General features: G+C 36.3%; 3 protein-coding genes across 10 annotated transcripts in view; all 3 read right to left on the bottom strand.

Moving 5' to 3' along the window:
- Window positions 1-2,374, bottom strand: part of LanA (laminin subunit alpha) — a 119,522-nt gene extending 117,148 nt beyond the window's left edge. For all 5 annotated transcript variants that reach the window (XM_071681747.1, XM_071681748.1, XM_071681750.1 and 2 more), the window contains exon 1: window positions 2,128-2,374. In XM_071681747.1, coding sequence (XP_071537848.1) covers window positions 2,128-2,352 — 225 coding nt within the window. In that variant the 5' untranslated portion in view covers window positions 2,353-2,374. The remainder of the gene's footprint in view (window positions 1-2,127) is intronic.
- Window positions 2,360-15,062, bottom strand: O-fut1 (O-fucosyltransferase 1). 2 transcript variants are annotated; one of them, XM_071681753.1, is made up of 7 exons: window positions 14,887-15,046; window positions 14,355-14,470; window positions 10,908-11,031; window positions 10,265-10,456; window positions 9,297-9,466; window positions 8,814-9,047; window positions 2,360-2,483 (listed from the first exon to the last, which is right to left on the bottom strand). In XM_071681753.1, the coding sequence occupies exons 1-7, from the start codon at window positions 15,017-15,019 to the stop codon at window positions 2,376-2,378; spliced, it is 1,077 nt and encodes a 358-aa protein (XP_071537854.1). In that variant the 5' UTR covers window positions 15,020-15,046; the 3' UTR covers window positions 2,360-2,375. The 2 variants fall into 2 exon arrangements, with proteins under 2 accessions (XP_071537854.1, XP_071537853.1); XM_071681752.1 differs by lacking the exon at window positions 2,360-2,483 and adding an exon at window positions 3,991-7,423 and having other exon boundaries at window positions 14,887-15,062.
- A 1,008-nt stretch (window positions 15,063-16,070) lies between these two features.
- LOC139759530 (coiled-coil domain-containing protein 115-like) lies at window positions 16,071-20,943 on the bottom strand. Of its 3 annotated transcripts, none has more exons than XM_071681744.1 (3): window positions 20,866-20,943; window positions 18,806-18,920; window positions 16,071-18,180 (listed from the first exon to the last, which is right to left on the bottom strand). In XM_071681744.1, the coding sequence occupies exons 2-3, from the start codon at window positions 18,899-18,901 to the stop codon at window positions 17,581-17,583; spliced, it is 696 nt and encodes a 231-aa protein (XP_071537845.1). In that variant the 5' UTR covers window positions 18,902-18,920; window positions 20,866-20,943; the 3' UTR covers window positions 16,071-17,580. The 3 variants fall into 3 exon arrangements, with proteins under 3 accessions (XP_071537845.1, XP_071537844.1, XP_071537846.1); XM_071681743.1 differs by lacking the exon at window positions 20,866-20,943 and adding an exon at window positions 20,631-20,769; XM_071681745.1 differs by lacking the exon at window positions 20,866-20,943 and adding an exon at window positions 20,454-20,594.
- Window positions 20,944-27,185: the final 6,242 nt, after the last annotated feature.

Raw genomic sequence — 27,185 nt, 5'->3', positions numbered from 1 at the left:
CCACACACTTTACCAAACTCAATCACCAGCTTCTGCAGTTTCTCACATGAATCAGCCACCAGCGCTGTATCATCAGCGAACAACAACTGACTCACTTCCCAAGCTCTCTCATCCCCAACAGACTTCATACTTGCCCCTCTTTCCAGGACTCTTGCATTTACCTCCCTTACAACCCCATCCATAAACAAATTAAACAACCATGGAGACATCACACACCCCTGCCGCAAACCTACATTCACTGAGAACCAATCACTTTCCTCTCTTCCTACACGTACACATGCCTTACATCCTCGATAAAAACTTTTCACTGCTTCTAACAACTTGCCTCCCACACCATATATTCTTAATACCTTCCACAGAGCATCTCTATCAACTCTATCATATGCCTTCTCCAGATCCATAAATGCTACATACAAATCCATTTGCTTTTCTAAGTATTTCTCACATACATTCTTCAAAGCAAACACCTGATCCACACATCCTCTACCACTTCTGAAACCGCACTGCTCTTCCCCAATCTGATGCTCTGTACATGCCTTCACCCTCTCGATCAATACCCTCCCATATAATTTACCAGGAATACTCAACAAACTTATACCTCTGTAATTTGAGCACTCACTCTTATCCCCTTTGCCTTTGTACAATGGCACTATGCACGCATTCCGCCAATCCTCAGGCACCTCACCATGAGTCATACATACATTAAATAACCTTACCAACCAGTCAACAATACAGTCACCCCCTTTTTTAATAAATTCCACTGCAATACCATCCAAACCTGCTGCCTTGCCGGCTTTCATCTTCCGCAAAGCTTTTACTACCTCTTCTCTGTTTACCAAATCATTTTCCCTAACCCTCTCACTTTGCACACCACCTCGACCAAAACACCCTATATCTGCCACTCTGTCATCAGACACATTCAACAAACCTTCAAAATGTGAGAAGGAGATGGAATGAGTATATATATATATATATATATATATATATATATATATATATATATATATATATATATATATATATATATATATACGGTGGAGGCTCCATTCATGGATAAAAGTCTGCTGGGCTTTAATTGAAATACAGAGACGTGAATGAATGGGACATAGGTGGGACTGGGGAAAGTATTTGCAAATTATGGAGGAAGTGAAAAAAAACTCTAATAAAATGTGCCACGTCATAGTTTTTGGGAAAGACATGAGAGGGATATGTATTTCTAAGATATTCAAATTCTTGCTCTTGACTATGCACGCTTTTTGTCCTTATACATATGTGTCTTTAATTTTCTCAATGACTAAATCCTTGTTGGGAGGGCGTCTGGTGGATGGAGTAAGTTGGACTTCACCAATGTTTGGCATCCTATTTCAATGCCAGTTTTAATTATTATAACCCAAGGAACGACAAGCAGATTGATTGTTTACGCGACTTGCTATGCCTACTTAAACTCGAGGAGCTTGTGGATTCTTGCGTAAAGAGAAACTGACTAAGGTTTCGCATCCTCTAAGACTCCACAAAGTTCCCGTTGCCTGTGATGCAAACGCGTTGCCCTCTTTATCTCGGTTCATTCCTGACCAACATGCCGGTCTCGGCAGCTGGTCGTACAGACTCGACTTCGTTAATGCCCACAACTGCAGCCACCGATAACAGATGCACAATTACCAACAAAATCGCATCAGAAGTTATCACCTGGCAAGCTACCTCATGAAGAAGGTTACGAATGAAATGAAAGTCAAGACTCTCGGACTTACAGTCATCAATTCCAAGCTTAGTTAGTTCAGTGAGCAACTGAATTTAATCAAACTTGAATTTTATAAGTACCGCGAAGCATTGTCAACTCCTATGAAATTAAAGCCTACGACCCACTTAAACCAATATCGATGCTGATCATTAATCTAACCTGAAACTTGCTAATTGAGTAATTACAAGCCATCGTGCTGAATCACACTTGTATCTTTTAATTCTAACTACTGTATTACGCTCGAGGGAAAGTCAAGTCAGCCACAGCCGATTAAACTACTCTGAAGAAAGACCTGATAAATAGTGAGAAAAAAAAGAGGGGGGTTTCCTATCGGGCTCGTAAGACAGTTAATGCCTTTTGACACTTGTTCAACACATGTTTTAACCAACCTGTCCTCCTTGGATGAAGATTGGCGAAGAATCTCTGTCAGCGTTGGCTCCCACAAGCTTGCAATATAATTCGGGTTCGGCAACATTCTCGCCGCAGGTGGCTGTAGCTGTTATTCGTCTGTTTTCTGCTAAATTAAAATACGGCGGCGTTAAAACTTGAGCGGCAGCCCCTGCTAGTACTGTTGCCAGCCATAGGGCCGGCAACAGCCTACCGTACTCCGTCATGGTCACCGCTTAACTGGTTGTTCTTAGACAAGCGACCCCACGCGGTCACACCCAACCCCGTTTTCTAGTTGTCCTCTATGGGTGTTCACGTTTCGTATTCTTTTCAGGCATTGTCCAAAGATGTAAAAGACCTGTAAAAGTTTATATCATTAATGCCGATAATCACTTTTTTATCAAGCCTTCCGAATGGAAGGCAGTGAACACTGTATACCTTTAGGGATCCGTGATTTGACTAATATTGTTTGTATTAATCCCACTGACTTGATATATATATATATATATATATATATATATATATATATATATATATATATATATATATATATATATATATATATATTATAATCATCTGCACATTGGAAAAGATCACCGTGGCTTTAAAGGGGCTCTTGTAGATCTCTAAATATGAATATTGAACAAAGCACGGATCCCTAAGGGATTTCAATAGTCACTGCCTTCCATTCAAAAGACTCGTCGTTTACTATAGGTTGCTGAGGAATCATGAAGCTTAATAAAAACAATACTTCCTACAAATTCCGTGCGTGTCGCAGAGGGCGACTAATAAGAGTGAGAACGGAGGCTGGAAATCATCACCCCAGTTTACTTTTCCAAATGAACAGAAAAGGGAGCCCAAGTGAGATTTTCCCCTCTAAGGATCAGTCCTCTCTTCTTGATAATACCTCGCTAACGCGGGAAATGGCGAATTTGTATGAAAAAAAAAAAAAAAAAAAATATATATATATATTTTTTTTTTTTTTTTTTTTTTTTTTTTTTCCAAAAGAAGGAACAGAGAAGGGGGCCAGGTGAGGATATTCCCTCAGAGGCCCAGTCCTCTGTTCTTAACGCTACCTTGCTAATGCGGGAAATGGCGAATAGTTTGAAAGAAAGAAAAGAAAGATATATATATATATATATATATATATATATATATATATATATATATATATATATATATAATTTCTCTCAGCCGATATATAAAGTACAATAAGCCAATTATATATTAGTAAAGTTGGTTCCTAGAAATTTGTTTACATAGAAATGGATAATCCAGTGATTTTCTTCAGACAAAAAGCTTGTCTTTTGAAATTTCAATTTCGCATAGCGACATAAAACTTACTTCCACAATTCATGTTTCATTCTCTACTGATCATTGTACAATAGTTAGATTCTCCAGTAAATTAATTTCGTCTGTTAGTTTCCTTCCGGATTTTAGATCAGAGACCTCAGAATTTGAAACAGTACCCTTACTCCCATCTGATGTCTATGTTCTCTCTCTCTCTTTGAGCCCCATTCAGTCTATCATAATCGCCACTCTCATTATATCCTTTTTCAAATTACTTCACTAATATTCTAATATAATTCATAAGGGGTCTGTTAGTCTCAGCTATATCAAAGTTTGTATTAGATAATTTAACCATTAGACTTGGAGGCTGGGATGACTGAAACAAAATGACATCTACAAAGAGGAGAAAGCCAAGTTCCAGAAATAGAAATCTCTGTTGAGGATATGTGACAACCAACACCATTATGGAAAGTAAAAATAAGACTGAAATGAGAGGGATTTTCATGAAAATTCACATTACTACTAGTGGTGACCTAATACAGCATACAAAAATTGTGAACAGTGAAACCCATTCAAACATATGAAATTATATTTGCAAGAATATATTACAATATCTGCAGAATAAATATCAAGAATTTTGTAATTTTCTACAGTACCAATGGAAATTTCTTAACACCTAAAAATCTATAGTAGCTCACAAGGCTGAAACACTTTTAAAAAATTTCCATATACACTTTACCTCTTATTGAATGAGCATATAAGCAGAGCATTTATCACAAGGTATAAATGAAATAAAGCAAATAAATGCTTTGGCAGCTTTAACTGCTCAACACATCCACAATGCCTGAAATATTAAAAAGTATCATCTAGCTTCCCTGATGGAAGTGAAGGCCTCTACATCACAGACCTACAACATTCTCTGATGCTTTGCTAGAGAGTAAAATATCTTACTCAATAGTAATTATCTCTACCTTCTTTTATTTGCCAACTGAGAAAAAATCAAATCTACCTATGATAAATATCTACTGAACAGGAAGCTAATATGCAAATGCCTACTAATATTTCCTAAGTATCACACTGATCTTGATATATGTGCACTTTGAACTATTGCATCACACAATAATTTCACTTCATCAAGACAACATCATGAATTCATTACAAAAAATTACTTGTTTCGATAGATCTCATAGGAATGACTGATGGTACATTTTTATTTTTTGTAATGAATTATGGGGTGGTAGAGTGGGTGACATAATATTTTGAGGTCATTTGAGCATGTGGAAAGAATGCAAGATGAGGAGTAAACAAGGAGAGTGTATGACAGTATGATCAAAGGGATTGGTGTGGGAGGAAGACCATCTGTGACATAAGGAAGTGGCATGAAAAAGTACTGGAGACACTGAAATGAGGAAATAATGCATGGAATTGAATATATGTGGAAGGTATGCTACAACAGGGATGAGTGGAGACTCTTTTGCCATGGCCACTACCTTGATGAGAGCTCTCAGACGGAACAAGCATATGAGATGTAGCTGAGCATCAACCAACAAGTTGTATCTCACAAAAGTATTTTCAGTGAGCGTAATTGCATTTTGCTAATATGTATGAAGTTAACAAACTTATTGAATATCTGATAAGACTTCCATGTTACAGAAGTGTCATTTAAAATATCCAATTCCTTATTAAATATACACCATTTTTCTAGAATCAAAATCACTAATACTTTTTATGGAAAGGAATGATACCAACTACAAGTAATCCACCACAAATATACCAATAAAATGTAAACCTTAGAGCAATTGCTCGTGCATTTATCAGTTTAATTACTTTAATCTTGCAACATACTAAAATTTTCAAAAACTAGTAAAAAAAATAGATGCACCGTATGTTAAAACAACAAACATCAAAGCATCTTCACAAATACTTTCTCTACTCTTCCTGCTATTGTTAAAGGTTAAATTACACTCAATGTGCCTGTGTGTGATACAAAGGCCAATATATATCAAGAATTAAGAATACACATATACTGAAATTCTATTACACATGTTTAAGTTTGTTACTTATTTGAATCCTATGAAAATAGTTTTATCACACTAATTTATACCAAATTTCACTTATGGGGAAGTCTCTCTCTTAACATTAGAGCTAGTTTTCTATGCAATTACTTTAATTTGTCCTAGACAAAACAGCTCAACATAATTCAAACACTGTCGAGCACCTATAACCAAGTCTTGGCCCTTGAACTGAGAAATCATTTTACCTACTTACCAATTCATAATGCCCAAACCTATTCATTAGCTACTATATTATCACAGTATCTTCATTTTTTCCATTATGTTAAAAAAGTGATCAATTCATAACCAGTGGGGAAATATGTATTCATATGCACACTATCGATATAAATATTTTCATAGTTTCTCTCTAAAAACTAAGCATCCTAAACATGATAACAGTGCCTTTCAAGAAACAATACTTATTCACAAAGTTTACATAGTATACACATGATAATATATCCAAGAGATATAAAAAGAATACAATCAAAATATCTTCTGGATGTCACACAAGAAGACTAAGAGGAACACCAGGGGGGGGGGGATATCATCCCCTCTTGCATTATCACGATAAAAGTACAAACAGGTGCAAAGTAAAGAACTTTTTCCCTAGATGGCCAGCTCCTGATGCTACCTCTCTATTGTAAGAAAGAAAAGCACATAATAATATAGATGCATTATAACCTTCACTTCCCCAAAAATATCTTTTTCCAAATCTATTAACAATGAAAATATATTTTTTTCCACTTTCATATAAACTCGACTGGTTTCCTGTGATTTCACTGTGCTAAATTGAGACCTTAAACTCCAAGAGCCAGTAAAATATCTGTTGACATAGCTTAGAATATCACAGAAGTCTTTTGGCATGATGTCACATAAAAACCACACTAATCAAATCAGAAATGTTCACATTACAATACACTCTACTCACTGCAAATTAACTATTTTCTAGCACTGCATATTCCAAGAAAATCAAGAAAGGCAACATTATTCGAAAAAAGTATTCACTATACACATTAAAAACATGAAAAAAAAAATAATTAATACCCGCAGTCATAATGTGTGCATGATGAGTCTTACACCAATCAGTGGATGTGAAGGCAGCAAAGAAATACTGAAGAGTATTACATTGTTATTCATGATATGACTTTCTGAGTCTATTGAGGTCAGTCCATGTCTTCTCCCATACACTGGCCACTTTATTATCTAGAGATTTCAGAGATTATGGGTCCTCTGTCAAATTCAGTTTGCAGAAAGGTTTGCTTCTTAATGTTAATCTAAGGTATTCTTATTAATCTATATTCATACTATTTTGTATGATAAGGACCAGTAGTATAAAAAGCCTCCTAAACATATTTCAGTATCATTAAAAGTGCATGAATTACTTTTATATCACTGTATGATGTCTCATTTCATGAATCTGAGTCATAATGAACACTGCATTTTCAAATTATCTACATGTCTGGGAACAGAGGTGTATAGTTACTGGAGCATACTGTAATCTTAGATGTATATTCTCATGCATCTGTTACTGTTCATAAGCTATGTCCTTGCCTTCTTCATATTCAGGGACCTTGAAGACTTAAGACAGTCATGTTTCCCATGATCACTAGCTGAACTGATTTGATGCACCTTGGAAGTAAAGTATCATGAAAACACTGAGGTTCTTACACTTCATGGTTACACAAAAAAAACACTTCTGTCTTAATACCTAATCTTTCACTTAGGAGACTGTTTCTTTTCATAGATAATGTTATAATTCAGTATGCTCATTTTTCCTTCCCTTTTCTTTCTCGATCGGGAAGGCCCAAAATGATGATGGAAATCCTAAAGCATCTCTTTCTCTCTTGGCAAAAGCTGAGAAGGAAGAGATACAATTGCCTATATAATGATTAGAAAGAGCAAGGATGGCCAAATCTACGTGAGGTTCTGAGGGTTCTCTACGGTGTAATGTCACCTGAAAAGTAGAGGTTGATCATTTCGTAGAATACCTTATTACTGTAATACAAACTTATAAGAACAAAATTTACCTTAATAATAACAACTTAATCAAAGTGCATAGCGCTCTTTTATTACATTCTTTTATTGCCTTTCTCTATTAATTGTCACTTCATTCCCAATTCAATGGGATGGATCACATAAACTTATCCTCCAAAGCATCATTTACAAACCCCTTATTTTCTTGACAACATAAACCCTGGTTTAGTGAGTTGGAAGTGAGAGATGAACTTCCTTATTTAATGAAGTGTGTTTTAGTATTTCACTTTATGCACTGAGATGATCCTCCAATCATATCACCTCCATGGAAAAAATGCTGCCGTTGCACTGTCCCCAAATCATTTCTTGAATATCATCTGAAACAGCCCTAATCAAATATATCACTATATCTATCTAACAACTTTTTCTGTAGTCTTACTTTCCTCCCTGTGCCTTATACTGTATTACAATATATTTCCTGTCATCTGCAATGTGTTCTACATGATGATACCATTATGAAAGGCTTTTATCTAAGCACCTTGCTACTGATCTCACACCACATAACATTCCAATATCTTCATTCAACAATCCTCCTAATTCTAACTTTAACATGTGAAACATTCATTTCTGCTGCTTTAATTTTTGTCAACTCCTCAGTCATATATAATCCTTTCTACTCACACACATGCACTACCCTCCTTGCTAAAACATCTCAATGCATTCAATACCTTTTCATTCACCCCATATCATCCATAGCATCTTCTATAAAGCAACCCTATCATATGCTTTTAAAGACCAATCAGTTCCACAAACATGTCAGTCTCTTCCTCTAAGAAATTCTCACAGTTTTCAAAGGTAAAACTGGTCCACATATCCTTAACCTCTCATGGAACCATAGGTTTTTGAAGCAAAATATCATCTCAATTATCACCCTCCTATACACTTTACTAGGGAAACACACTTGCACATACATAGTTACACTGTACATAAAATTCTGGATCAAAACCAAAGCAAGGGCATTCTTTTTAAAGGAAAGCTTGTAAAACTCATTACTTTTAATTCTTTTAGAATGTGCAACAACAAGCTAATTTTGAGGTACATGAATTAGTGCAGACATGCAAAATACTAATAACTGGAAAGGGGTCTGGTCACTGGAAAACCTGCCAACCTGTATTATCATTTTCCAAAAGAGGGAACAGAGGAAAGAGCTAAGAGAGGACTTTTCCTCTTAGACTCAATCATCCATTCTTGATGTTACTTTGCTAAGTTGGAAAACAGAGAACAAGTATGATGAAAATATCCATCACTAAAGAGACAATTCTTGTATCAAACCATGTGTTCCAAACAAAACAGGTTAAGATGATACTTACTTTCATTTTTTGTAATGCACGGGTCAATCTTTCAATCATGAAATCATTATCTGAAGCAACAAAAATGCTTTTGGCCCCAATGGATTTGATAACACGTTTCAATTTCTTGATTATAGTGTTCTCGGAGGGAAGGCAAAGTTCTGCTGTAGCCACACCATGCTCATTTCGATACCCTAAACATTGGGGTGCTGCAAAAAGGTTGGGACTGTGTTGCACATGTTCACATGCTCTCACCTGGAAAAAATGAGCATTTTTGAATATCAAAAATAATTATGCATGAATATCTTCTTTTGCTTGATAATAATATTTCAATGTAGTATCAATACAAGTTCATAACTTTAGGTTACATATAACTTATAAATGCACTTAAAGTAGGTCACCCGATAGATAATCAACACACCTCTATCAGACATCTTGAATAATATGATAAACAAATTTGCATACTGATTATACAACACACAACACCAAAATTCTGCGACGTACCCAGTCTATGCCATTCCTCAGATGTATACCAATGAATGGCCCCCTAGGTAATGTGGAAATAAACTGCTCTGCTTTTTCAAGTATGTTATCACTCCAAACAAGATATCTATGAAGATGTCGATTACTTTCTTGAACTGGAAAAGTGGCTGGAGCTCCAGTGAAGGCTAAGACTGCAAAAGACAAAAAAAGTAATAAATTATGAATAAACACTAAAGATTCTTACAAACTTATTACTAAAGAGCCCAGCAGCTGGCCAAAATCAGAACAGCATCATCAGATCTCCTTTCCTGGGCCACACTCCTTTTTGTAAGTTGAAGACTCCAGTCATAAAAGAAAGGCCTCTTCAAAGCCAGGATTCAAATAAGAAATAGAAGGGGCTGTCCTGTCAAAAAATTCTTCCTTATGATGCAAGATATTCACAGACTTTAAGAATGAGTGAGCTTCATAAAGATTTTCACAAGTTGCAATAAAATGGCAAAAACGTGAACTTCTCACAGCTGTTGCATGGGAACCCATACTTGTTGATACCATATGCATCATGATAATGATTGGTTATTCAATGGGACTGTCATCTATATACACCGTACATACATGATGCTTGTTATTTAGCAATGATGGATGATAGGTAAATAATATATATCATTATCATAATGTTATCTTGACTAAGCTATAGATGAGTGTAGTCTTCAACCCTGTTGTAATGATTCTGAAACAGTCCCCCAGTATGAGCTGGGTGTCACATACCAAATGGGTTGAGGGCCAGCTTCATCATATGCATATGACCCCCTTCATAACTTCGTCCTCAGTTCTATATGAATTCCATGAATGAACAATTTCATCATATAAAACTAAAATCTGGGGAGACCTGGGACAGGTGCATTTCATTTCTTTTTTCATCTTTCAAGACAAAATTAATTTGAATATCATAAAACACAAAGTTCTACAACAGTATACTGTACAATACATACCAGGCCATTTCTGAGGTGGATATAGCTTATTCCACTGATCAGCCATGTTCTGATAGTAGACATCATATGTGAGACCACGATAAAACTCAGAACCAACAAAATCTACGCTGAACGTGTCCCAGAAGGGTCCAAACGGATTACCCTCTTTGGCATTGCAGCCATCAGAGTTGTGACGAGGCACATAACAGAAGGCTACAAAGACAGAAACAGAAAATGGATAGAAAAATTATGTCATTCTAACAACAAAATGATTGCACAACACTGAATGTTTGAGGTGAAAAAGTTAAAACTAAACCAAAATACACAAGGTAAGGTTTTCACACAGTATGAGACATACATAAGTATATTGTATCCATACCAGTGAGAAAACACTCACTGAAAATATACAGATACAAAATGCAAATACTGTAAAGTATATGATAAATTACAACAAAAACCTCAGCCCATGAAAATATCCCTAGGCATAATTTTCTTACTACCTGAAGAATCAGTAAAATAATACCAATTTTTTTAAAAATTTGAGGAATTACACCTTGCTACAATAACAGCAACATCTTTTTTTCATAATCTGAAACACTGCAATCAAAGGGTATCATGCAACAACAAGACAGTTGATGGGCAAAGACTAATGCAAGGCACTAACCAATTCTCTTCTCGGGTGGCCAGATAGTCTGTGCTAGTTCATCCATGAACTGCTGCATAGTCATGACACGATGAAACTTAGTAAGTGGCTCCACTTTGAAATATGTGTCAAATGGGATCTGGATCTGTCAAAGGTATGCTGGAGATGATATCTACAATCTAGAGGATGAAATATTATATAATGAATTACAAAAAAAAAGAAATGTTTAGTTGTCCCATTTCCTTGAAGCAGGCTAACAAATGATAAAATCTATACATGTGTGTCAATTCCTCTCTATGTATAAATAAGAGTGACCAACTAATCTGCACTTTCAGCCTCATTATATCCATAAGCATCTGCTTGACAAAAAATGGAAGACACTACTTGTTATCAACATGAATTCTATAACAGGGAATGAGAATGTGAATTTTTTTTTTATTCCACTAAAATGAGAGCTAAACACTGGGACTAGTTCTCTATCTCTCACACTTAAGTAACTGGATAACTTAGCCTCCAAATGGTATCCATGCCTTTATTCATATATTGACAATGGACTTGTTTCTTACAGCAGAGGAACAGGAAAAATTATCTACTGTTTCAGCCAACCTAACAAGCACAATTAAATGTTCACTGCTTTTGCCATAATTTTCAGGTTTCCATTACTGAATCCACAAAAAAGCATATGGGAAAAAGAAACAAAACAATTTTCTTCAAATTTTGGTGAACCTCATAAGCCATCGGAATATGTTATACTATCCAGATTTTAAAAATTCAGCTTGCTATAGACTTGGGAAACCATATCTCAATTTAAACAAAATATACCACAGTTTTCACTAACAGAAATATGCCAGTCATGAAACCAGTTTTTTTCAGTGATCAATGAAATAAACTACCATATGCATATGTTAACAAGCTTTGACAAAGCTTATGTGCATGTAATAAGATCCTAGCTCACAATTTTGCCTAATGATGATGCAGCAACTACAGATTTCTAACAACCTAAAAACTAGGTGAAGTATCAAATGTTAAATCACTAAGCAAGAAAGTTTGTGAGGCATCAATGCAAAATTATTTTATCACATTCAGAAATTTAGAATAGCAAGTATGATTTCCTTCTTCAAGATGAAATATGACTTCTGAAATAAGATGTTAAACACAGAAATATTTCATATGGAAGATACACACTACCTCAAAGAAAGCAATGTATTTCCAGATGTTTCAAAGAATGGGTAAAGAGAAGAGAAAAACTTGGGAAAGGTTTCCCTAAATTTTCACAATTATAAGTGTGAAGAATGAAGAATTTGCAAATGTATTTCTTTTTTTCCCAAAAGAAGGAACAGAGAAGGGGGCCAGGTGAGGATATTCCCTCAAAGGCCCAGTCCTCTGTTCTTAACGCTACCTCGCTAATGTGGGAAATGGCGAATAGTATAAAAGAAAGAAAAGTATTTGCATTCTTTATAAACTGAGACACATAAACGTCAATGAATCTTTGCGTTATACTACAAAAAGCATGCTCTTTACAGATATGGTACATTTTCTCACGCAATAGGTATAGTATCAATTCGTGATGGAAAAAACAAGTCTTTTTCAAAAATACAAAACCATTTTCTAAAAGAATAATGACAAAAAAGGCTCCTGGATATAAAAAAAAAGTGTGATTTAACAAGATTAAGTAGCTAGGATTACCGTAGTCTATGTACAAACTTTTGTAAGTAACCAGAAACTGATATGGTGCATCTGGCACCCATATATATATATATATATATATATATATATATATATATATATATATATATATATATATATATATATATATTATGTATATACATATATATATATATATATATTTCTTTCTTTCTTTCATACTATTCGCCATTTCCCGCATTAGCGAGGTAGCGTTAAGAACAGAGGATGAGGACTGGGCCTTTGAGGGAATATCCTCACCTGGCCCCCTTCTCTGTTCCTTCTTTTGGGGAAAAAAAGAGAAAAAAAAAATAATGAGAGGGGAGGCTTTCCAGCCCCCCGCTCCCTTCCCTTTTAGCCGCCTTCTACGACATGCAGGGAATACGTGGGAAGTATTCTTTCTCCCCTATCCCCAGGGATAGTACACACACACACACACACACACACACACACACACACACACCTACAATTGCCCAAGGACCCATTTTCTAGTAGCTCCTGCAGCTCGAAGGCTGTGCTGCTTAAAGTAGGAAGCTGATGGACTCATATTTCATTTTTCAATAATCACACCTCAATCCTGGTGATACCCTGCCCAAGGCTGTACTACTTCCAATGGCAGGGAAATATATAAACTCCTTTAGAGTGAAAAGTTCTTTGATGAAACTGTACTCCCAGTGATACATCCTTTGATAAAAGATGACTTTTTTTGGTGATGTAATCTTGTGCAAGCAGAGTCTGGTAACACCTATCCATCTATTGATGAATATATATATATATATATATATATATATATATATATATATATATATATATATATATGTGTATATATATATATATATATATATATATATGTATGTGTATATGTATATATATATATATATATATATATATATATATATATATATATATATATATATATATATATATCCCTGGGGATGGGGGATTAAGAATACTTACCACGTATTCCCTGCGTGTCGTAGAAGGCGACTAAAAGGGGAGGGAGCGGGAGGCTGGAAATCCTCCCCTCTCGTTTTTTTTTAATTTTCCAAAAGAAGGAACAGAGGGGGGCCAGGTGAGGATATTCCACAAAGGCCCAGTCCTCTGTTCTTAACGCTACCTCGCTAACGCGGGAAATGGCGAATAGTTTAAAAGAAAAAGAAAAAAAAATATATATATATATATATATATATTCTTTCTTTCTTTTAAACTATTCGCCATTTCCCGCATTAGCGAGGAATATATATATATATATATATATATATATATATATATATATATATATATATATATATATATATATATATGAATGTATATATCTGAACAGTCACAGTTTCTATTTACCATCTTCATGTGATCTTTAATCGTTCATACTTAAACTGAGATTTGCTTGTGAGTGCAGAGGAGTGAAGGGAGATGTCAGTCTGTAAAGAATCAGCTTTGTATACTAAATGATAGTTAAGAAACATTTATAGCTATCAAATTTGGTATTTTGTTCACTTCATCACACTGGACTTTAAGAAATGTGTTCGTGACCTGAAAGGTTGTACACAACTGGTCCACCCTGTGTAAGTAGAAATGGAATCAAAAGAAGTTGGGGAAACTGATAATTATGCCTTAATTTCATACCCAGTACAATTCATCCAAATGTGACACTGAATTATATTATCCGAGAAATCAACTTACACGTCTACACCGAAACATACACGAAATAATGAGGAATAATGACCATAATTCTACAACCTACCATAGCCAGATGATGATGCAACACTCTTCTAAGGTACTTACTGATCTTGTTACACCTGGTTTGTATTCAACCCATGGTGGCAACACAAGGGTGCGATTCAATCCTTTGGCAAATCCAAGGGCACCCAAGAAATGATCAGCTTGATTTCCAAACCGTCCTGAAATCAATTATTCTCCTGTGATAAACATATAAGGCCTCGCATTTAAAACATAAATAATCAAGGTGTCTATCAATCTATCCACAGGTGGCTCCTTGTAAAGGCAGAAACTATGATCCTATATTTACAAAGTACATGCTTTACCATCCTATACATAAAAATAATACAATACCTGTCATTCCAAACCTGTTCTAATAAGTAGAGTCCATTGATAAGCGTTTCCTTCAAAGCTAAATGTTACTTCTATAGGACCCCTAGAGTGAAAAATTATCCACTAAACCCAGGAAAACCTAACCTAACAAATACCTAAAATTCTCACATTGCAAAGTACTGGCGAATAAGGCTCTGACCCGGCATTGTAGGCATCGAACTCGATCACCCACCATACTAACCAAACTACCATGAGTATTACCTACCCATGCATGGACAATAAAGAATGTAGCCATTGTCATCAACGTCCACCGAGGAGCTACTGGTACACATAAGAAAAACAATTATAATCTGATATGATGTCCATTTAAAAGGAGACGCGCGCGCTTTACTCGACATTGTTTTGAAGTCCGGTGCTGCCACCTGGCTGGCCATCATCCTTAACACTGAAACCTAATCACCCGTATTACTTTTAATTTATCTTATCCTCCATAGGGGTAAATACACTTTAGCCTATAACTGTACAGGAATATTCCTAAAAATCAAAGTTTTTTTGGGAACCCAGTTGAAATCTTATACACTACAGTCTATGAAATATACAATACGTAATTCACATCAGACTTAAAAGCCATTATACACTAATCTAAGAGTGAAAAATTAGCTATGCAACTATACAACAATTTACCGACTGATTACCATATCAACGTAATGTTTCGCACCTTCATAAGACGAATGAAGAACATTAGCGGTGGAAAACGGGATTACAGGTGCAAACATCTACAGGACTCATACGCACATAAGAATCATGATAATATTGGTGGCACTAATAGAAGTCTTAGACTCATTTTTCAGCATATATTTTCCTATTGCAAATAAACAACAATTTCCCCTAGAATCTTCTTCAAAGAAATGGAGACTGGGCCATTTCTCAGAAACGAAGTATATAAGACTTTCATGGCTTCGGTTATGCAGAACAAATCCTACGGACTTAAAATTCACATCATTCAGTATTCTTTCCATAAACCAATCGGCTTATGAACAACGCGTTTCACAACTTTACAGAGATGCACCACACGTTCTGCAAGCCAAAATCTAAGAGGAGACTGCTTAAGTTTTGCGGAAAAAATTCGTCACATTATACGAATAAAAACTCTACAGATTTACAAACTCTACTGCACACAAATTCTGAAGATTTACAGCCAACACTTACACAAGATATGTATATGAACTTAAAGCCCCGACGAAAATCTACTGATTTACAGTCTTCAAAATGTATAAATTCGCAATGAAATACCCGAAGACAGAGGTACATATATTAATTTGATCCACAAAACAAGATTCCCACAGTAGAGCCAGAATAGATCACCCGTTTCCCCCTCCTCAAGAAAATGTTCAGGGCCCCTTTAAGAAACTGTTTTTGAGGAAAATGGTATGAAAAGAAACATGAGTAAGTGTTGATCATTCTTTATTTCATATCACAATACCCAGCCTAAATGTTAAAAAAATGTTCTTTCATTCTTATAAACATACTCATCATATCAAGATGTTGAAGATTTATCATAATAAGGGATGACAATGTACACATCAAAACAGTATCTTTAAAATCTGTATATACAATGCTCAAGCCAAAGGCACTGATACAAAAACTGCAAATTTTGAAAAAAAAAAAAAAAAAAAATATATATATATATATATATATATATATATATATATATATATATATAGCTGTGTGAGCGACTGAGACCACTGTTCATTGTTTTCTGACACTACCTTGCTAAAGCAGGATAGGCAGTAAGGTAAAAATAAATCCATAAATATACTTATCCTATATCTAGGAAACAATTGGAAGAGGAAAGAGACAGTTCAACAGATGTCACAAGGCCAAGGTAAGTAAAGACATTCTATGGACAAAAAATCATTATGCAATCCTATGGCCTCTCTTATAGGACTCCTGTACTTTCAATTCTACAGTCCTCCATGTGAAAGCAGGGTAAGGTGTGCTTCTTTGGGGTGATAATGTCCTCAGTGACACTGTACTCTTCTCTATCTGCTAACAGTGAGAAAGTCTTGTTGAACGAATTCTTAGTTGCAGCATTAACACTTGCTGAAGTCCATTAACACCATGAAGAATGTGGCACTTGATGATAACCTGTTCTATGTACTCAAAGAGAGTACATACGATGCTTGAAGAGGAATCGATAAAAAGGTAGTGGAAAAGAGCAAATGTTGTTCCTATTATGTGAAAAAAGATACAAAAACATAAATTATAGGCCAGTACCTCTGATAAGTAGTGTATGAACTCCTGGAACACCCAGGAGCTAAGCAACAGAGAGCAACTAGCTGCCATAAGCTCAACATGTCAGAAGAAAGAAGAGGCAAAAAAATTTCAATTTCAATTTCAATGTCACGAATAAGGGGTTCACCAAAATTAACTACCATATTACAATATCAGGGAAAAAACATTACAAAAACTAAGAAACAAGCAAGTAAAGATGAGAAAAAGTCCTTTGCATTAAACGATGAAGGAATAGAACAAGCTTAGTAAAGAATCTACAAAAATGTACGAGTGCATAGCAGGAAAGCTTAAAAGATGGGGCCTTTTAAAAAAAAAACTCTACTCATTTTATACAAACAGGTAATTAAAAAAGGTAATCATAAAAAATTGTGATATAACTGTAAACTAATAATACACAATTGATCAATACCTTTTTGTCAGAGAACATATTTTGTGCAAGCGCATGCTAGCTTTCAATCACATAAAAAAGCAATAACTCATCATGAAGTTACTGCTGCAGTATTCACAATCAACAAGGTTCCCTGCTATCTGACTGTTACAACTGTGGCAATGGGCTAAATATCTTATTCATCTGATATGGTGATGAACTGCCTTGAGACAATGGAATGTGGATATAAAAAAATCTTTAAATCCATTTTCATAGTAATACATGAACTCATTGAAATCATGCCTCTTTTTCAATTCTGTCTACTTTACTCTTTATTTCATACAGACGTTTGTATTCCTTACTGACTGCTCTCAGCTTTAATTGTATTGTAGCACACTGGGCACTCAACTGAATGGCACTCTTAAAATCTTGCTGTGCTTGTTTTAAAGTCTGAGGTGGTAATGCTGAGAACCAACAAATAGGATTCCGATTTGTAGTTTTTACTTTGCTTTTATTAATACTCTCCTCTCTAAATTCACTCTCATGAATTTCTTCAACTTTCTGTTCTTCTTTAACACTGGTTACTCTTTTTCTGAGACTTATATTTTTCTCATCATCACATTCAGTGGTGTTCAAAGAAATATCTTCTTCATCCTGAACATCTGCTGTAACTGCACTGACTGGATCCTTAAATCTGGTATCAACTGTATGATACATAACATCACCATCATATTTCTCAAGGACAACTGGTGTACTAACTACAGTGGCAAGAGATTCAACCTCATGTTCATGTGCTGGTAACTGCAGTGAACTGACTGCATTGCTGCCAAGCATGTAGCGTGTCTTTGCCAAAAGAAAAAAACCACTCCTCATACTCTCTTCAAGGACCATGTTGCTCTGAAATTTAGAAGATATGTTAGAGACTTTTTTCATGACCATGGATAGTGAATTCTAAGTATCTATGGTTCTATATCTCGAATTCAATAAACAAAAAAGTAGCAAAGTGAGTTATCTACAAAACTTTATCAACTGCAATTCTGATTAAGTAGATGACCCAAGTGTTTCAATTAAAAAATAAAATGACACACTCTAATCTATAACTAAACTTTATACATTAGTAGATGCTTAGTTTGTTAAAGATGCAAGATTCACTAAAGATTTTATTACTAGTTGGCTGTTATTCTTATTTACTGTTTCCATACCAGATCATATAAATGAGTTCTCCAAACATTCTTTAACAAAAACTTATGAAATTTTCAAAGCATATGGGAATGTAAAATGGCACACACAGGGAGAGAGTAAACTAGAGTAATGTGACATACAATGGGCAACATGCTGACAATGGACTGAACCATGGCATATCAAGCAGTCACAGGAAACCAGTGTAAGGTTAGTATCTTATACTAGTAATGACATTTGGAGCTTTACAGCACAGTATATCATTAAATTCAATTAGCAGTTTAAGAAATAGAAGAAACGACAAAGGCTGGACAATGAGGGACATCTTTAACGTAGATATTACCATGATGAGTTGATCCATGAGTTCCAGCTGTTTAATTGATAGCTGATCAAGCCCATCACAGAGGGCCTCTGGAGTTAGTTGTATGCTGGCTGCCATCTTTCTTCACATTTATCTCCTGAAAATAACATTCAGAAAGTACTTAGTTGTTTTTACCAGAAATTCACAGTGTCCCTCTGTCAGACAATGAATTAGATATTCAGACATTTTTCAAATTACGTTTGGTAACTGCACAGTAATGGCTCCTTTACTTTGAATAATGATGATGCCAACTCAGAATCTATCTGACATTCATCATACCAAAACTAACATTCTTTGCACTTATTTGTGATCAATGGAAAAACAAAGAAAATAAAAGCCAAGTAAAATATAAAGCTCATCAAATGGGTAAAATATCAATCATCCTAAAAAAAAGTGCAAAAGAGGATGACAATGAAAGATCAAGAAAGAGCTTATAAAAACAGTCAAATAGAAATCAAGAGAACCTACAATACCCTAACATAACTTGCCTCTAAAGCTGAAAATTCTCAATGTAATTATCAAAGTATATTAATGTTAATGACAAATGTTGTGTCATACCAAATGACAACGAATACTTGCTGGGATGTGTCGAATGTACACAAAAAACCAGAAGAATCACAAAGTTTTCAAATGTTGTCGTATTTAAGGTTAATATTAGTTGTGAGGGGAAGTTGGATGAGCTTTTCATACATTATGTTGAATGCTCAACATGTTTCAATGACTTTTATATAAATCAATCTTACATTTTCCAAAATCTTCAGAGCCTTCCCTACCATCTTATATATCATTGTAATTATTGTAGGACGACTTATTGTCATTACATCTTATCAAAGCTCTTTTGAATCTCCTTTAGTAACTGTTACAAGTCCACTGATAAGATTTTCTTCCAGTTCCATAAGTTATTTCTGTGATGTCCCTTTAGTAAAACTTAATGACCATTTAATCTAATGTATATGGTGAATTGTTATATTTAACCAATATCCTGAAATATAAATGTACTTCCCTGAACTTATTACTCAAGGTATATCAATTCTAATTGTACCTGATCTACCCTAAACTGTAAATATTTTCTGCAATCATTATTGCGTCAGGGTATAACTATACCGTTCAAATATACTACAATGCATGTACTATTTTGTCAAATATTTGAGGAATGATGTAATGCACAATGCTTAGATATTCCTTTGTTATATGGTAAGGCTATAGCTTTGAGTTCAACTGGCAAGTAACATCTCATCAATAAGTGAGTGCAACACTTCATACGATTATGAATACGATTAGATCTATTCTAGGCCTGGGGTGTTTGGGTCAGGGCATTTTGTATGCTGCCTGACATACTTTCCAAAGCAGGTCAGTCACCATGACTGATATAAACATGCCTTGATTATCACAGATACATGTGTACAAACGAATATTGTACAAAATCACTTTTCACCCAGGTACATCGTCTATATGTATTAACAACCCTAACCAACCAGCATCGATCTGTCACAGAACACATACGGTATACCAAGAGCCACCCCTATGGTATTAAAACCTACCACAGCTGAATCAAACCAAACCTTTTCAAAAGACTGTGAAATCCCAGGTCAGGGATTCACAGATGCGGAAGATACAGCAGCTAACTTACGATGTTCATTGGTGCCCAATACACGTAGGTTAGGAACAGATACATGACAACCATACAAAATGACCACCATCAGGCAACAGCTTACTGTATAATGCAACAATCACATGACACAAAAGTACGTCACATCTACTGCCTACTACAACACCAAGTCCTTTGAAAAGCAAGGAATGGTCTCACCTTCCACCGTTGTTGTGATTACAACCACTGTCACCATAACAACCAGACGAGAACCAGCTGACTGCTGCCAGGAAAACATATCTTACTGCACTAAGAAATATCCTTACATTATAAGTACGAAATATTAAGAATATTAGAATATATAGTTGTATTGTAGGTACTCGTTGAAGTGTTTGTAAGAGTATACAGACATTGTCAGAGTGCCTCCTTAAATGTATTAAAAGTATGTGTTTACCAGTGGCACCTTATGATCACGTGAAGTTAACACTGGAGAACAATGGAACCGGTCTGTGCGGCCACTCAGGGACATGGAAACTCGACTCGCGGAACTTGAGCATTAAATGGAACAAAAAATACTTCAGACAAACATAATTTACATCTAACAGCGTAGGAGCATATTGCAATATATAAGCTATTCAGAATTTAACTCCCATATTACTTTGCACTTCCAGGTATAGAGGAAAACATAACTGGATTGATAAGTTTTATCATATGAATTACCGGGCTGCTGAAAAGGATACATAATTTAGTGCTACACTGAAAAAAAAAATGAGCATGGTACTGGATAGATGCCGTATCACTTTTTTTTTCATGATTTGCAACTCAGGATGCACATGGAAATTAGTGTACGTTACTGGGAGATTAAAACAAGAAAATCACTGTCGAATCTGAAATTCGTATATCTGGTTCTAACCACAGGTTGACACTGACCTATGTAACATGTAGATATGTGCGCGAAATGTCAGGAGTTACTGCGGGAGCCATAAAGTAAATACGGGGTGTCAAATTTTAAGTTGTGAAGAGCGAATCCCGGGCGCGGCAGTCGGTCCACAGCCATCCTAGGTGTTCATCTTCCCATCGGTGCTGGCCGATAAATGGATACCTAGCTGAACCTGGGATGCGTATGCGTATAAACATACATAAAAGCAAAAAATGGTACTTCAGGGAATCTTTTGACATAATGAATGGTCGGGTATTTGCCTGCTACAATGCTAAAGGAAAACATGCATATATATCCCTGTGGGCTGTACCAAATCGGAACTCGTCTGACCTTTTTCGTTGTTGTTAAGTAGGTCTTTTTAAACCCCAACCCTGATCATTCCTCTAAAGATGACCTGGGGTGTATATATATATATATATATATATATATATATATATATATATATATATATATATATATATATATATATATGGTTAAGTGACGAGACAACACTGAGTTCCAGAGCGGAAGACATGATACATTTCCAAGGTTGATTAATAGACGCGGTAGTACGAGTGGCCACAATTACTGAACCCAGCGTTAGAAAACTAACGTAAGGATGTCATAAGTAACCATTTAATGACCGACATCAAAATTGCTTTCATAGTGTCCATAAAATGAAATGTTTACGAAACTATTCACCAGACATTTTACGTGACGAAAGCCATATGAAATAGCTAACAAGTGCAAGGCAGGTGGCTGTTTCATAAAAAGTAATGAGCCATTTACCTTGACGGTTGCGCCGAGGGATAACCTCTTCGAGCGAGGATAGCTAGTCCTCTCGCAAAAAAAATGGGACAAACTCTTACGTTATTGACTAAGTCTGTGAACTGATGGTTTCATAAACTTGAACACAAACAATTGACGCTCCATCAACAGACCATATCTAATGTCCATCTTGGCAGCATTTATAAGCCTCCTTCTACCTGGTTTCGAGAGTGCATAATGATTCGGTAATCATTGGACTATGTGAACAATTCTAGACTTTTTTCTTTTTAAAAATGACTTCAATTTTAGTCCACACTCTGGACCTACACATGCCTTGGCCATTGCGAGACTCGTACACCCTATCTTAAGGTGAAGGACATGGTGTGATGTATTGAACAGTCGTTACGTCACATTCAGTGTGTTACCTTACTGTTCACGATCAGTCAGGTATGGCTCTCTCTCTCTCTCTCTCTCTCTCTCTCTCTCTCTCTCTCTCTCTCTCTCTCTCTCTCTCTCTCTCTCTCTCTCTCACTGCGTGGTTCCGACATAATTTACACAATCACTGTTGGAATTACATTGTTGAGTAACAGGGATTCTCAAGAGTGCCATTACTGGCACATACTGGGCGGGTGCACGGGGAGGCATTACTAACACAAGGTTGCCCATGTGTAACTGTAGCGTAGTAGGGTCTTAGGTGGATTCGTCTGTTGTGTAAAATGTGATGAAATGATTCAAGTGTGTGGGACGTGGGAGTACTAGTTTGGCCCTGGGAAGGCATGCGGAAGTACTAATGCCGAGCGGACGACCATACAATCTCGGCTTCCTATATCATCCTCTGTAAACTGTTCAAATATTATCAAGTATACGTACATTTATGTTTTATACGCGTTCTTTCAATTCTCTTCCTTTATTAACCTTACTTCGGTCAGTGAAGAACTAGGTATGTAATGTAAACATCGCGAAAACTAATTCTTAGCGTGTAATTTACCCATTTTCTTCAGCATTTCGGGGTAGACGTCTCTATTTCTATTCTCGGTACCTTAGCCTAGGGGAGCAACAATTTACCTGTACCTCCTACTCATATGTTTGTTTACAAGACTTATACACTAATGGGGACCTCATGAATTTGTTACTGGTATGTAGATGGTATTTCCCACCATGTAAGAGTTCATCAATGTAGTTCTCCCCAAATCACCAGCTTTTTGCTCATTCGCGACTTTGTCACCTTACTTTACGAAAGTTATGAGAGGGAAAGACAATAGCAGGAATAACGTAGCTTTACTGAAGAGGGAAGGATACCATAATGGTCAATCCTCGTATGGCTGGCTTTTGTTGTGGTAACTGTGCTTATGTTCAAGCACAAATATATTTGCTCAGAAGAGACCTGTTGACAACTTGAGGTTTTGATAAGACTACACAGATGGACGCTTTGGTTGGTGCAGATTTCATTTCATACAGTGGAACACTTCAAACCTTTACGAAGTGTTACCTGTAACATCTGAAATTACATTTTTTAGATACTTCATCCTATCCAATTCATAATACAAATATCTCATTTATCTATTCAAAGTTATATATATATATATATATATATATATATATATATATATATATATATATATATATATATATATATATATATATATATATATATATATTTCTTTTCCTTTTAAAGTATTCGCCATTTCCCGCGTTAGCGAGGTAGCGTTAAGAACAGAGGACTGGGCCTTTGTGGGATATCCTCACCTGCCCCCCTCTGTTCCTCCTTTTGGAAAATTAAAAAAAAAAAAAAAACGAGAGGGGAGGATTTCCAGCCCCCCGCTCCCTTCCCTTTTAGTCGCCTTCTACGACACGCAGGGAATACGTGGGAAGTATTCTTTCTCCCCTAACCCCAGGGACAATATATATATATATATATATATATATATATATATATATATATATATATATATATATATATATATATATATATTTTATTTATTTATTTATTATACTTTGACGCTGTCTCCCGCATTAGCGAGGTAGCACAAGGAAACAGATGAAAGAATGGCCCAACCCACCCATATACACATGTATATACATAAATGCCCCCACACGCACATATACATACCTATACATTTCAACATATACATACATATACATTTTATTTTGTTCATTATACTTCGTCGCTGTCTCCCGCATTAGTGAGGTAATGCAAGGAAACAGACAAAAAAAATGATCCAACCCACCCACATACACATGTATATACATAAACGTCCACACACGCACATATACATAAATATACATTTCAATGTATACATATATATATATACATACACAGACATATACATATATACACATGTACATAATTCATACTTGCTGCCTTTATTCATTCCCATCGCCACCCCGCCACACATGAAATGACAACCCCCTGCCCCCGCATGCACATGAGGTAGCACTGGGAAAAGACAACAAAGGCCACATTTGTTCACACTCAGTCTCTAGCTGTCATGTATAATGCACCAAAACCACAGCTCCCTTTCCACATCCAGGCCCCACAAAACTTTCCATGGTTTACCCCAGATGCTTTACATGCCCTGGTTCAATTAATTGACAGCACATCGACCCCAGTATACCACATCATTCCAATTCACTCTATTCCTTGCATGCCTTTCACCCTCCTGCATGTTCAGGCCCCGATTGCTCAAAATCTTTTTCACTTCATCTTTCCACCTCCAATTTAGTCACCCACTTCTCCTCCTTCCCCCCACCTCCGACACATATATCCTCTTTGTCAATCTTTCCTCACTCATTCTCTCCATGTGACCAAACCATTTCAAAACATCCTCTTCTGCTCTCTCAACCGCACTCTTTTTATTACCACACATATCTCATACCCTTTCATTGCTTACTCGATCAAACCACCTCCCACCACATAATGTCCTCAAACATCTCATTTCCAATACATCCCCCTCTTCCGCACAACTCTATCTATAGGCCATGCCTCACAACCATATATCATTGTTGGAAACCACTAGTCCTTCAAGCATACCCATTTTTGCTTTCTGAGATAATGTTCTTGCCTTCCACACATTTTTCAATGCTCCCAAAACTTTTGCCCCCTCCCCCATCCTGTGACTCACTTCCACTTCCATGGTTCCATCCGCTGCCAAATCCACTCCCGGATATCTAAAACACTTCACTTCCTCCAGTTTTTCTCCATTCAAACTTACCTCCCAGTTGACTTGTCCCTTAACCCTACTGTACTTAATAACTCTGCTCTTATTCACATTTACTCTCAGCTTTCTTCTTTCTCACACTTTACTAAACTCAGTCATCAGCTTCTGCAGTTTCTCACCCGAATCAGCCACCAGCGCTGTAACATCAACGAACAACAACTGACTCACTTCCCAAGCCCTCTCATCCACAACAGAATGCATACTTGCCCCTCTCCAAAACTATATATATATATATATATATATATATATATATATATATATATATATATATATATGTATATTAGTTACGAACCTGCATGTTCGGTGTATCTATGTTGTACAAAGTTGTATGTAAGCCATGTGGTGATCTAGGGGGGGAGGGGGGGATATAGATCCCTCGACGGCTTGCGATTTCACACCCTAATGCCAAATGATCAATTACCCGTGAATGTCATATCGCCCTGCTAATTATTACTCAGGCAGCGTTGTCAAGTGACCCGGTGTCAGACCGTGCCAAGATAGTATAATCATATATATATATATATATAACATACAAACCTCCAACAGCCAGGATCGAACCCAGAACCCCTGTGCAAGGGGCAGGCATGTAACCGCTCGGCTATAGGCGTGAGTAATAAAAATCTATTCGCATACTAAGTACTCGAATACCCAGGGGTCCCGGGTTCGATCCTGGCTGTTGGAGGTTTGTATGTTCTATGAAGGTGCGCGTTCATATGCACTTTACTCGTATTCATATACCTCCGCGTTGTACAGTTAGGTTCGGTAAAACGCTATCAGCTGGCTATGTGCGCCTGTTGGGAAATAACCGGTATAGACCCCGTTGCTCACCATTGAGACGAAGGGTATTCGAGTACTTAGTATTCGAATAGTTAACCACTATTAGCCAGGACCATAGCCTAGCGTTAACATTCCTGCCTCTTGCACAGGGGTTCCGGGTTCGATCCTAGCTGCTGGACGTTTGTAAGATCTATGAAGGTGCGCGTTCATATGCTCTTTATTCGTGTATATATATATATATATATATATATATATATATATATATATATATATATATATATGTATCATCCCTGGGGATAGGGGAGAAAGAATACTTCCCACGTATTCCCTGCGTGTTGTAGAAGGCGACTAAAAGGGGAGGGAGTGGGGGGCTGGAAATCCTCCCTTCTCATTATCTTTTTCAATTTTCCAAAAGAAGGAACAGAGAAGGGGGCCAGGTAAGGATATTCCCTCAAAGGCCCAGTCCTCTGTTCTTAACGCTACCTCGCTAACGCGGGAAATGGCGAATAGTTTAAAAAAAAAAAAAAAAATATATATATATATATATATATATATATATATATATATATATATATATATATATTATAATTATAATTACTTGATCGCTGTTCCCCACATTAGCGAAGTATCACCAAGAAACAGACAAAGACTTACCCACTCGTATACGTGCTGCCTCCGTGGGGATTGGCGGGTCGACGCTGGGATTAGATGAAGGGAAGCAAGTATGAAAATGAGCACACGAATGCAAGTGTATATGCATGTATGCATACATTTACATTTATTTTTTTTTAGATTCCTGCTTGCTCCCTCTCGCGCAGCGAGGTAGCGCCAGGCAGACACATTGACCGGGTTCATTTGTTCACATCTACTCTTTAGACGTCATACAAAGTGCGTTAAAACCAAAACCACCATCCACAGTATAGGCCTAGTTTTCCTGAATACTTCTTATACCCTGGTTCTGCCTTATGATAGCACGTTATCCGCTTTACCACATTGCTCCAACACAATTCATCGCATAAATGGTTATCAAGAAAACCAACATATTCCATTAACTCAAAGACTCGGTCATACCCTTCCATTACCACCTACACC

Source organism: Panulirus ornatus, chromosome 33, assembly GCF_036320965.1.
Source record: "Panulirus ornatus isolate Po-2019 chromosome 33, ASM3632096v1, whole genome shotgun sequence".
Taxonomy (NCBI): Eukaryota; Metazoa; Arthropoda; class Malacostraca; order Decapoda; family Palinuridae; genus Panulirus; species Panulirus ornatus.
Note: the sequence above shows the minus strand (reverse complement) of the source record. Positions and strands in the feature narration are given on the sequence as shown.

Coding starts and splice junctions, on each gene's coding strand:
- O-fut1 (XM_071681752.1), bottom strand. CDS start 15,058: ATGATGGCCAGCCAGGTGGCAGCACCGGACTTCAAAACAATGTCGAGT. Junction 11,032..14,354: donor AACCAGGTGTAACAAGATCA/GTAAGTACCTTA, acceptor TACCTTTGACAG/ATCCAGATCCCATTTGACAC. Junction 9,048..9,296: donor TGAGGAATGGCATAGACTGG/GTACGTCGCAGA, acceptor CATTTTTTCCAG/GTGAGAGCATGTGAACATGT.
- LOC139759530 (XM_071681744.1), bottom strand. CDS start 18,901: ATGGCAGCCAGCATACAACTAACTCCAGAGGCCCTCTGTGATGGGCTT. Junction 18,181..18,805: donor TCATGGATCAACTCATCATG/GTAATATCTACG, acceptor TCTAAATTTCAG/AGCAACATGGTCCTTGAAGA.